We start from the raw sequence: 12,254 nt of genomic DNA on the forward strand, positions 1-12,254 counted from the left end.
GGGTCGTGCCGGGCAGGCGCGGGCCGGCTGCGCTCCCGCGTCCGCAGCGGGTGGGGAGGCGAGCGGGAACGTGGCCCCGGGCGGAGCCGGGAGGCCCGGGGCCCCTGGAGAGGGGGGGCGCGCGCGCGGGCGAGATAAGAGCCGGAGCCCGCCGGCGGCCCGGAGGGGGGAGGAGCGCCGCGGCCCCGCGCCCTCCCCGGGGCGGCGCGCGGCGCGGAGGGGGCAGGGCGCGGTGGGGGTGGAGGGAGGGAGCGGAGGGAGGGAGGGAGGGAGGGAGGAAGTCCGAGAGACAGAGCGAGGAGCGCTCCTGCAGGGAGACGTCGGGCTCGTCCCCGCCGCGGCCCCCGCTCGCCGCCCGGCCGCCCCGGCTCCGCGGCTCCGCGGCCCGCGGCGCGCGGGAGGGATGCTCGGGGCGCTGCCCCCAGCCCGCCGCCCCCGGGAGCCGCAGCGGAGCCCCAGCGGCGCCGAGCGAGGCCGCGCAGCCCCGGCTTCCGCGCGCCCGGCCTCGCGCGCCGCCCCCAGATGAGCTCCGAGGGCGCGCCGCCGCCAGCCCCGCTCCGCCGCGCGTGCAGCCCGGGCCCCGGCGCGCTCCAGGCCGCCCTGCGGAGCCCGCCCGCCGCCGCCCTGGAGGCCGCCCCGCCGCCCGCGTCCTCCGCCTCCTGCGCGCCCGCCGCCGCCGCCGCCGCCGCCGCCAGCGCGGCCGGCGCCTCCTGCAAGGGCGCGGGGGGCGCGGGGGGCGCGGGCGGCGCGGGCGGCGGCGCCCGGAAGGCGAGCTCGGGGCTGCGGCGGCCCGAGAAGCCGCCCTACTCGTACATCGCGCTCATCGTCATGGCCATCCAGAGCTCGCCCAGCAAGCGCCTGACGCTCAGCGAGATCTACCAGTTCCTGCAGGCGCGCTTCCCCTTCTTCCGCGGCGCCTACCAGGGCTGGAAGAACTCGGTGCGCCACAACCTCTCGCTCAACGAGTGCTTCATCAAGCTGCCCAAGGGGCTCGGGCGGCCCGGCAAGGGCCACTACTGGACCATCGACCCGGCCAGCGAGTTCATGTTCGAGGAGGGCTCGTTCCGCCGCCGGCCGCGCGGCTTCAGGCGGAAATGCCAGGCGCTCAAGCCCGTGTACCACCGCGTGGTCGGCGGCCTGGGCTTCGGGGCGTCGCTGCTGCCGCAGGGCTTCGACTTCCAGGCGCCCCCGGCGGCGCCGCTCGGGTGCCCGGCGCAGGGCGGCTACGGCGGCCTCGACATGATGCCCGCGGGCTACGACGCCGGCGCCGGCGCCCCGGGCCACGCGCACCCGCACGCGCACCCGCACGCGCACCCGCACCACCACCACCACCACCACGTCCCGCACATGTCGCCCAGCCCGGGCTCCACCTACATGGCCAGCTGCCCGGTGCCCGCGGGGCCCGGCGGGGGCGGCGGCGGCGGCGGCGGCGGCGGGGACTACGGCGCGGACAGCAGCAGCAGCCCGGTGCCCTCGTCCCCGGCCGTGGCGAGCGCCATCGAGTGCCCCTCTCCCTACACCAGCCCCGCGGCGCACTGGAGCTCGCCCGGCGCCTCGCCGTACCTCAAGCAGCCGCCCGCGCTGCCGCCCGGCGCCAGCCCCGCGGCCCCCGCCGGCCTGCACGCGAGCGTGTCGTCCTACTCGCTGGAGCAGAGCTACCTGCACCAGAACGCCCGCGACGACCTGCCAGGTAACGCACGCGCGGCCCTGCGCCCGCGGCTGGGGCTGGGGGCGCGCACCGGCGGGACGCGCGCCAGTGGCCCGCGCTCCTGCGCTCCCGGGTGCGCTCCCCGGAGGGCCCCGCGCGCCGCGGCCAGCTTGGGGCGCAGGCATGTGGCCTGGAGCGGGGTGTGGAGGGGGGGAGCGGGCCGTCTGCTTCCCATTGCGCGCCTGTGTGGGTCCGCTTAGTTGCTTTTGCTGTGCTTTCCTCCCAAAGCAAGCGTCCCCGAAGGGACGCGTCCTGCACGGCGAGGCTGCGGGTGCAGAACGGTTGCAACTGGGCAACAGTCGCCAGGAGGGGAAATGAGGGAGAAGCAGAGCAGAAAGCAGATTGCGCGGGGCGGGGACGGGGCGGGGGGACCCAGGTTCTTAAACAGGAGGGAGGTGTTAGCACTGGAGAGGGGCACCAGCCTTCTGGGGAGCCCCTGGCCTCCCAACTCCGCAGACCTGCCTTGATGGCAGCAGTGCAGTGCGAGCTAGGCCACGAGGATCGGAGGCCCACCTTGGGGCTCCCCTGAGAAGTGCTGGCCTCTTGGGCCTCACTGGCGTTGCTGGTGTAAACCTTGTTGGTCGGAGATTGTGAGAATTTATTGACTTGCCAAAGGCGATGAAAGGTGGGAGGGGACAGGCGGGGTGGAGGAGGGAATTTGAATATTTAGCCAGGTTTTTCGGACGGTGGAGATCAACTCCCTCGGACGTAGGGAACCTCTCTGGGAAGCACCCACAGGCTGCGCGCGTTAAAATCAGGCTAACCTGCCTCTCAGATGGTGCCGTTTAGCTCACGCTCACCTCCTGCCTCAGTTGCAAAAGGCTCACGGGATGATGCAGAACGTGAGAGGTTCGGGAATCAGCGTGCGATCAAGAGCTTCAGGGGAGGCGGGAAGCCCAGAAATGGGCAAAAGATGTTGGTTCCCTGGACGGTGAAATTTCCCAAATAGGCCTTTTAAATGCGGGTCTCAGAGGTTAACTAAACAAAGACAGTCTCGGCAGGACCACACCGGAGAGGATTTTAGCCTGACTTAACCCACTGAGAGCAGAGTCTTGTTCAATTTTTATGGGAATTTCAACAAGTAACCAATACAGATGACCTTTCCCTCTCATTTTTTTTAATCCCCTGGGACTGGCTGTCAATCACCGCTCAGCCCAGGCGGTGCCCACTCCCCCCACTCTGCCGCCCAGATCCCCTCTCCCCCGCCCTGCCCTCGGCCCTCCGGGTGTTCCCCATTCCCCGTTCCCCCTCTCCGGGCGTGCTCCACGCAGTTTGAACCCAGACTCTGAGGTTTTGAAGCTGCCCTGAAACCATACCCTAAAAATTAAAAACAAAAGAGCTCGCGGGAAAGAGACTTGTGGTTCTTCTTTGAGGCCTCCCTCGCCCCACCCAACACACCCGGGTGCACCCACAAGTCCCTGAAATGCGGGAATCCGGAAACGGGACGCTTGGGAGAACCAAAACGGCGGAGCCCAGCAGGCCCAGCTCCTGCAGCGGCCTTCCCGGGGCCTTTGAGCAGAGTCTGGGGACGCCAGGGCGGCCTTGACCTGGGCACCTTTGGGCAGAGCCTGGGGACGCTGGAGAGGCCTTGACCTGGGCACCTTTGGGCAGAGCCTGGGGACGCAGAGAGGCCTTGACTGGGGCACCTTTAGGCAGAGCCTGGGGACACCAGAGAGGCCTTAATTGGGGCGCCTTTGGGCAGAGCCTGGGGATACGGAGAGGCCTTGACTGGGGCACCTTTAGGCAGAGCCTGGGGACACCAGAGAGGCCTTGACTGGGGCACCTTTGGGCAGAGCCTGGGGACGCCAGAGAGGCCTTAATTGGAGCGCTTTTGGGCAGAGCCTGGGGACGCCGGGGAGGCCTTGACTGACGCCGAGCACCACCGGGCGGCTCTGCCCCTCCTTCCCCGGTCCCGGTCAGCATCCCCGGCGAGTGAGAGGTGGGGGCTGAGCTGGAGCAGGCTGGGTGCGGGCGCCCGCGGGCGTGGAGGAGCGCGCCGCCCTGGGGTCCGCGGCCGGGAGCGCGTCTGGCCCCGCGAGGAGCGCGCAGGCCCCGGGAGGAGCGCGCAGGCCGAGCAGGCCGGAGGCCGGCGGGGGCTGCAGGAGCCGCCTCCCTCCCCGCACAGCCTCGCGGGCTGCCGCGTCCCGCTCCCGAAGGGCGGCCAAGCCCCGTGCCCGGGGAGGCCCCGCGCCCCTGGCTCAGGCCCGAGGGCCTTTGTCCCCCTGGTCCCCTAACAGCTGGCGGCGGCCTCGGGGGCCCTGCGGGGTCCAGCTCTGGGCCGCGGAGCTGGCGCGGGCCGTGCTGCGGCGGGATGGGCCCGGGCGGCCGAGAGCGGGGCCTGGAGCAACCCGGGGCGCGTGACCCGCTGCTGCCTCGGAGAGCCCCGCGGTGCCCCTGCTGCCGCCTGCCCGGTGTCCCCGCGCTCCCGCTCCGAGACGCACCGGCCGGCCCAGGGCGGGGGCCCGGGAGCCACGCGGGGCAGGGGCCGACCTGCGCTGGGACTGCGCGGCCTGAGGCGCCGGGAAAGCAAAAGCAAAAGTGGGCGGCGGGGGGTCCGGCTGGGGGCCGGCGGGGAGCGGCCGAGCAGGCGACGGGCAGCCTTCCTGCGCCCTGCAGGCCCGCCCCGCCCGGGTCCCCGCGGCCCGGCGCCTCGGGTGCGCACCGCTGCACCCAGGGCGCCACGGAGGGCATCAGGGTCCCCTGCAGCCCCGGCTCCTCGACCACGGAGGGCATCAGGGCTCCTGCAAACCCGGCTCCTCGACTGGAGCCCCGACCTCGGGGACCTTGGGGTGCGCACCGCTGCGTCCAGGGCCCCATGGAGGGCATCAGGGCCCCTGCAAACCCCGGCTCTTCGAGGGAGCCCCGACCTCGGGCACCTCGGGGTGAGCACCGCTATGCCCAGGGCACCGCGGAGGGCATCAGGGCCCCCTGCAGCCCCGGCTCCTCGACTGGAGCCCCGACCTCGGGGACCTCGGGCCGCCCGCACTTCCCTGCGGAGGGACTGCTTTCCGTCACCGCCTTCTGGCACGACGGGTATCCCCCGCGCAGTGCGCAGCCCCTGCGACCGGCCTGGCGGCGTGGGGAGGCGGGGGCAGGCGCGGGAGCCGCGGTGCGCAGACGGCGCTGCCTCCGGCCGGGCCTGGCCTCTGCTGGGCGCCTCCCCGGGGCCTGCGGGCCGGCGCGTCGGATCCAAGCAGCGACCGCGGCCCCTCCCGGGAGGGACCCAGGCTGCACCTGGAGCCGCCTCCAGAGGTGGGCTTGCCCTGGCAGGTGTGCAGTACCAGGCAGAAGCGCGACGGCTCCTCCCTTCCCTCCCCGGGCACAGCGAGGCCTGAGTTACACTAGGACCCGAGGGGTGATGCCGGTCCTCGGCCGGATGGCTGTTTCTGAAGTTTTTCTTTTCTTCCTTCTTTCAGTGGGACTGCCTCGATACCAGCATCACTCGACCCCAGTGTGTGACAGAAAGGATTTTGTCCTCAACTTTAATGGCATTTCTTCTTTCCATCCGTCTGCGAGTGGACCCTACTACCACCACCACCACCACCAGAGCGTCTGCCAGGATATCAAGCCCTGCGTCATGTGAATGGAGGGCCCTCTCTGCTGTCCCCGCTGCGGGCCAGGGTGGCCGGCCGTGGACCCCGCACCACGCGCCCGTGGCACCAGCAGTAAGTAGCACGCCCGTCACCCAGCCAGAGCGCCCGGCCCGCGCTGGCCGGCACACTGGCCTCCCGTCGGTAGAAGGACAGCCCCTGGCAAAGCAGGGCCCCCAACAGCCACACCAGCCAGCTCCCCGTCGGAGACAGCCAGCTGGGAACTCGGCTTTTTTAGCCGGGGCCGGTAAAAAGTCACCACGTGAAAAACGTAAACATGTAACTCTGGGATCTTCATTACCTTCAGTCATCAGGGTCTGAAAAACGCAGGTTGTGTGTGTGTTTTTTTCTTCGTCTATGAAAATTTTTGTGCTTTTCCAAAAGGCAGTGCTAAGCACCAGACTTCAAGGAAGCCTCATCTTGTTGCCTAGCCGAGGAAGAGAGTTCTGTTTCTCCAGACGCTAAGTCTGGACACAGGTGCCAAAGAACATTATTAAGAAAGTATTTAGAAGCAACGTGTCTAGTTTAAGAAAGCGGTTTTCAAGTATTGTGACAATACAACGTTTTTTTTTTACAAGGTTGTTTTCTACCACCATATTTTAAAGATATTTTTATGATTTTTCGTGTATACTCACACTTCGCTTGTATTTTAAAAGGAGGATATATTTGCACTTATGTATACTTTTACAGTTTGCCAAACTATTTTGATGTAAAATTTTTTCAATAAAATATATATAACAAATAGCTGCGTTAGGGATCTGTTTCCTCCGCGGGCAATCCTGGGATGACCAGGTTCTCTTCTCCTCCACCAGCCAGCAATGCAACTCTACACTGTTGGGCTTTTTTTTTTTTTTTCCAAGTTGTATAATTGACGTGGTGTGGGGTCTGTGCCTTGAGTAACACAGGCCAGGTTCTGATTGTGGGTCTTCTCAGGAGAGAAAGAGAAGAAGGAACTTTTTCTGTTCTTTCTTTCCTTCACCCTGGCTCTCTCTGGCTAAACAAAAACCAGAAGGTGAAAGAAACTTAAAAGCCAACCAGGCAAGATAATGAAGGCATGAGTCTGATTTGAGGAAACCGAGTTTTGTGCCCCCTTTTGTTCTCTTTCCTGTGGCCAAGGAGGGTTTTGCTTTTTGCTCCTTCCTCTTCCCCAGCGGCAGGGAGTGACGGGCAGGGTGGAAAGTCGCCACCGCGGGCTGGGCTGAGTGGTGGTCAAAGGGTCGGTGCCCAAAGTACGGGACCGGCTCCCCCTCGGCCGCTCACAGTTTTGCGGGACGCTGATGGCGTTGTGTGGTGGGTGGCGGTGGTCAGAGCCTGAGGAGTCCTGAGGGAGGTGGCTGTGGAGCGGTAACGGGGGTCGGGCCTGGGAGGGTAACTGAGGCGGGTACCTTCCTCCAAAGACGCTGTCTGTCCTCACCCCCAAGTCAAAGCGTGGCTGAGACCGCCTGGCAGGAGCATCCCACCCACCCCCACCTCTGCCCTTCCCCTCTTTGACCGAAGCGTCTCCTTCAGGGATCCCCGCAGGGCCCGGGCTCCACACCCCAAGCTTCCCCAACCGTCGGTGATACCAGGCCCGGCTGCCAAAGCTCTGGGTTCAAAAGACGGACCCTAAAGCCAACCTGGCAGCAGGACCGCTGTCTCCCCAGCCCGCCCTCCTCTGACCAGCCCTTCAAAATCCTGGGCAGCCCTGGCAACAGTCGATTTGAGCAGAAACAGGAAGGTTCTCAACCCGCAGTCATCCTTTCCCCAACCTACCGACCGCGGACCAAGGACTGAGGGCCAAGGGCCTGTATTCTGTTTTGTGTTTTTGCTTTTGCTTTTGAAAACTCACCTTTGTTTCTCATGCCCTAAAAGGCCTCCCCCCGCCCCCATCAGCTGCCAGGCACGTAATACCACTCCGCAGATATCTCACACAGGAGGGTTCTGTACTCGGAGTAAATTTAAGTGCAAAGACGGTCTCGTTAGTAAAACATCTTGTTTTCAAAAGTCTTAACCGTCTTCCTAATCCTTAGGTTTCCTTTCTGTATTTCCCAAAATTAAGCAGTGATTTAAACATGTATTTTTGTGTCTCCATTATCATATTTGCAGTCACACAGGGCTTTTTTTTTCCCCCCTTTTATACTGAGCTACACAAGGGCCTGCTATAAATTATGAAGTCAGTTTCAGAGTTTGCTCCGACCACAGTGCTGTGTTTACATTCCTTCCGAGGCAGCCGGCATGGTCGTAATTTATATCCTAAACACTTGAACGTAACTTGTTTATACAGAGAATGACAGGACCTCAAAGACAGAAACGCGCGGAGTCTCTGGGGGTGCCGGCTTTGGAAGGGCTGGCGTGCCCTCTAGCGGCGCAGGCCCCGGCGCGCAGCGATGGGGTGGGGAACAGCTGGGCAACCCCATGCATCTTAGGGTGCTTCTCCACGTCCCTGCCGTATGGGGTGTTGGTCCTACTCACAGATGTGCAGCAGGTCATGGCTATCAAGGGTCCGACCCACGTTTTCTGCTTTTGGTTCATTTCACGTCTTTCTCTTCATGAGGACTAAGCTCTACACCCAGTGCGGGGCTCATGACCCTGAGATCAAGAGTCCCAAGCTCTGTGACTGAGCCAGCCAGGCTGCCCCCATTCTACTTCTTTTAAAGTCTCGGTCGCATATAAGAGCTGCCATCAGCATTGCAAATACAGGCACAATGGCAATCTTCACTCTGAATCAGAACCACTTGGAGGGGGACCCACCCCCCCACCCACCCCTGGTTCTGACTCAGTCTGTCCGGGGAGGGGCTCAAAAGTCCTGATAAGTTCCCAGGCCATGCTGATGGCGCTAGTCCAGGATCCACACTTTGAAAACCTTACAGGCCTCGAAAGGCAGTCCGAATAATGGATAAAGGTTCAGATGGGTGAGTGTTGAGGCCACTCCATTAATTCGTTAAGGAAAGATCTAAAGGGTTTTTATTTTTATTTTTATTTTTTTATTAATTTTTTAAGATTTTATTTATTTATTCTTGAGAGAGAGAGAGAGAGAGAAGCAGAGGGAGAAGCAGGCTCCATGCAGGGAGCCTGACGCAGGACTCGATCCCAGGTCTCCAGGATCACTCCCTGAGCCAAAGGCAGGGCTAAACCGCTGAGCCACTTGGGCTGCCCTAAAAAATTTTTTTTAAACAAAACAAAACAAAACAAAACAAAAACAAACAAAAAAACAGTTTATCCACCCAAATACCTCTGTGATTGATTCCTGGGAAAATGCAAAGTCTAATTTTGAACACTGCACCTGAAAAAAGTGTCCACAAAAATGAGGCCTCGTGTTTTGTTCCAGTAAAGTTTGCAAAGAAATGTCAGGCGGGATCACTAACGTCTACCTGCCTCAGTAGGGCAATAGTCTAGGCGCTTACACACAGTATGATATTGGAATTCTCCAGATGAAAGGAGGTGGTGATGGGAGCAAGCAGGAAAAGAAATCTTTTATTAGTTATAAAATCTTTTAAGAGTGGGACACGGAGAAGGCAAAGAAAGGAAGCTGTGATCTCCGTATATAGAAATAGTGATTCCTAAACACAAATGGGCCGGGCAGAGAGAAGAGAGACAGAGAGATAGAGGGAGAGAGGAAATGGGAAGGTGGGAAGGCCTGAGGCCCAAGGAGGGAGGGAGGGAAGGAGGGAGGGACGGAGGGAGGGAAAGAAACAGAGAGGAAAGAGGGAGAGGTCTAGAGAGGAAGAGTCTCAGAAAAAAAAAAAAAAAAAAATCTCATGAATCCGTGTCCCAAAGCTCACCAAGCAGCCTTTGAAGCTGGACTCCCATCCTTGGAGGCAGCTACTATCTGTGCAAGACACTGACTGCAAGGCCCACGTACTTGTTTTACTTGGCTTCTGCCTGGATTCTGGGGCAGTAAGTGAATTCTCTAGCTGTGCATGCTCGAGTTTTCTGAACTGCTGCAGCAACATCTAGAGAATTTAAGGAGAACGACCTTGATCTACGTCTTAGAAACCGGAAGTCGGATTTCTGGGGAAAATTTTCAGGTGCACAGTATAGACGTGCCACTGGATGCTATGGAATGGAATTAGCACACCCGTCCCGAAGGGGAAAAACCGTCCGCTGGATTCGTATACACCTAATTACTCGGCATTACGGCGATTAATTCAAAACAGGCACCAGCTTATTTAGAATGGAAATATATTTTAATATATTATATCAGAACGGAAATATATTTTACCAAACCTGCCCCTGTGAAACACTATCTGAGCAAGGGAAAACACCGCCAGAGAGGGCCACCGCACATGGGCGTTAAGATCTTCGGGGGAAAAAAAAATGAAAGTCGTGGAAGTTCTTCTGGAGTTCAGAGTGGCCTGAGTCCACAGCAATCCACCTGATAAATATTCAGGTCTCCAGTTCCCGGGGGCGGGGGGGGGGGGGAACGCATCCACCCCAGTGCTGATTCGTCAGTGCTCCTGGCCTAAGTGTGTGCGGGAGGGAGAGAGGGGAGGCTGTGTCCCCGACAACATTCCCTCCACAAGGATGGCATCCTATTCTTGCAGCCTGGGAGCTGCCATCTGACAGAGGCAAAGAGGTGCAGGAGCCTGTGGCCGGGCCAGGCAGTGGCTTGTCCCCCAGACCCCTCCGTGGCCCCTCCGGGGACTCGCGGAGCACCTGCAGCGTCCCGCGCTGCTTCAAGTTAGCCAAGCTGGGCCCCAGGGTGTGGGGAGAAGGCGACCTCCTCCGTCCCCTCCCTCTCCTGGTTGCCATCTCCTCTCCCATCCCCGAGAGCAATCCCTCATCCACAGAGAAAATAATTAATCCCTCCCCACGGGTTGGGGGGGAGGGGCTCTGGCTACTACCTGCAGACTTCATCGGGGACCTCCCGCTCCCATCTCCTAACCACGTCCCCCTGATGCCCCTGCACGCCCGCGGGCCTCTCTTTGTCACCCTCACTGTGCTTTACCGTCGGGGACGTGGAGGCTAGGCCCAGGAGCAGCCTGTGGCCGTGGTCTCCTGGGGCAGCCGGTGTGCGTCTCCGTCTCCGTCTCCGCCGTTGGGGGCCCAGTGAGCGGGCGGAGAGCCGTGTGCTCTGCTCTGTCTATGTGGCCTCGTCATCCAGGCTCCCCTAATCTGTTCGGGTCAGCACCAAGGAGACTGGGGCAACAGACGGCGGGGCCGGGGCAGGAGTGGGTGAGTGGATGAGCCCCGGGATGAGCAATGCCAATGGCCCATCTTCAAATGAAGGAAAGAAACTTCCATTAGGGAAGAATCACTTCGCTGGATTGAAATAGGCGGTAACTGGGCCAGTACTTGGAATCCGAATAGGGATTCGGAAGACCTCAAACCAGCAGCGTGCTCCCGCTCTGGGGGCCCAGCAGCCCAGAGGCAGCGGGTAGAGGGAAGCAGGGGACTTTGAAAACCACCCGTGGCCATCCCATTGCCCACGCGGACAGTCCAGTGGGCTCCTGGGAGGGCGGCCCGGGCCGCAGGGGTCTTGAAGTCCCCCCCAGGGCTTCTACCGCTCAAGCCGAGAGGGACAACCGTGAATGAACGTGACCTTGGTTATGTCCCGCAGAGGTCTCTAGAGGAAGGTGTTCCTGACACAGGCTTGCTGGTTTGCAGACCAGGAGGGGCTCCGCCAGCTGTTTGCCCGGTGTCTGCACTAGTTTCTCCGTGAAGCACGTGTCCTGCCCCTTGGGGTAGGCCATGGCACCTGGACAGCTTTGGCGAAGCAGCTGCCAGCCTTGCCCCACATGGTCACCCGGGATCGCTGGCGGGGACTGAAGCCTCCAGAGCCTTGGAAGCTCCCCGGCTGGAGCCCCGGCGCTCTCCTCTCGCGTGCTGGCCTGAACGGCCCATCTGTCCTCAGGGGCTTCGTTCAGGGTCAGGGGGACCTGCGGGGAGGGCAGGTATGGCCCAGCCTGGCCACCTCCCACCCCCCCGGCGGAACTCGCTGAGGGTCTTTCCCAGGATGGACGCTGAGCTGAGGGAAGGCACAGAGCGTGAGGACGTGGGATTGGGTTGGGGGGAGACACTGGGCAGGGCCGGCAGGGAATGCTGAGGCACCTGGGACTGGCCCCCGGGGCTATGGCTGTGCAGAATCACGGCGGCCCTGCGGTGTCCGTGCTGGGGACCGGGGACCCAGGGACCGGGGCTGCAGATCCGGATGCTGTCAGGTAGGAGACCCTCCTCCTCATGGCTGGGGGAGAGGCCGAGCTCATCAGAGCAAAACCTAAAGCAAAACCACGTGGGCCAACACGCACGCAAACACAGAGGCACTCGCGGACACACGAGTACACGAGCGCGCTCACACAGACACCCGCTCTCCTCTTCAGTTGTGGCTTAGCTCCAAGGAGGGGAAGGCTATACCATTTTATCGCACCTGCCACCTTTCTAAATCTCCAAATCCACCGCAACCGTGTAATGTTCGCCTCCTGAGGTTTCTTGCTTCTAACGGCAGGACTTTCCCCTCCTCTAACCAACCGCAGCCGAAGTGTAAAGAGTAGCCGGTTTCAAATCCAACGGTCGCTTCTGTTGTCAGACCAAACCGAGCCCCGCCCCAGTCGTAGACGAGACTCCTGGCCGGAACCCGGGCACAGGGCAAAGTTGTTCAAGATGCACAGGGCGCCCCGGGGCAGCACCACACAGTGTATGGCTGTGGCCGTTTATGGCACAGGAGCTTGGAAGGTGCTTCGGCTGCTCCTCTGCGTAGCGAGGTCCCAGTGGGCTCTGCTGTCAGCCTGTGCGCTGGATGTCCCCGTGCAATGATGAGAACAGGTGTGGTGGGCAGGAGAGATACCCTCCTCCTTTAGGATGGTTCCTTCCTTACAGGCAAGGCTCAAATCCCTGAAGGAACCAGACAGGTGACCTACAGGGAATCCTCAGTCTCGATGTGGATCAACCAATGAATGTCTGAGCCAGGCACGTGCTAAAGATGATGGACCAGCTTTGGGTCTTCACTAGCGGAGAGATAGACGAGTGAGTGCCCGTGA

General features: G+C 61.6%; 1 protein-coding gene across 1 annotated transcript; it reads left to right on the forward strand.

The window, feature by feature from the left end:
- The first annotated feature begins 522 nt into the window (after window positions 1-522).
- FOXF2 (forkhead box F2) lies at window positions 523-6,042 on the forward strand. The gene is made up of 2 exons (XM_038584009.1): window positions 523-1,690; window positions 5,125-6,042. Exons 1-2 carry the CDS (start codon window positions 523-525, stop codon window positions 5,289-5,291), a joined length of 1,335 nt encoding a protein of 444 aa, XP_038439937.1. The 3' UTR covers window positions 5,292-6,042.
- Window positions 6,043-12,254: the final 6,212 nt, after the last annotated feature.

The sequence above is a fragment of the Canis lupus genome, chromosome 35, assembly GCF_011100685.1.
Source record: "Canis lupus familiaris isolate Mischka breed German Shepherd chromosome 35, alternate assembly UU_Cfam_GSD_1.0, whole genome shotgun sequence".
NCBI classification, from domain to species: Eukaryota; Metazoa; Chordata; class Mammalia; order Carnivora; family Canidae; genus Canis; species Canis lupus.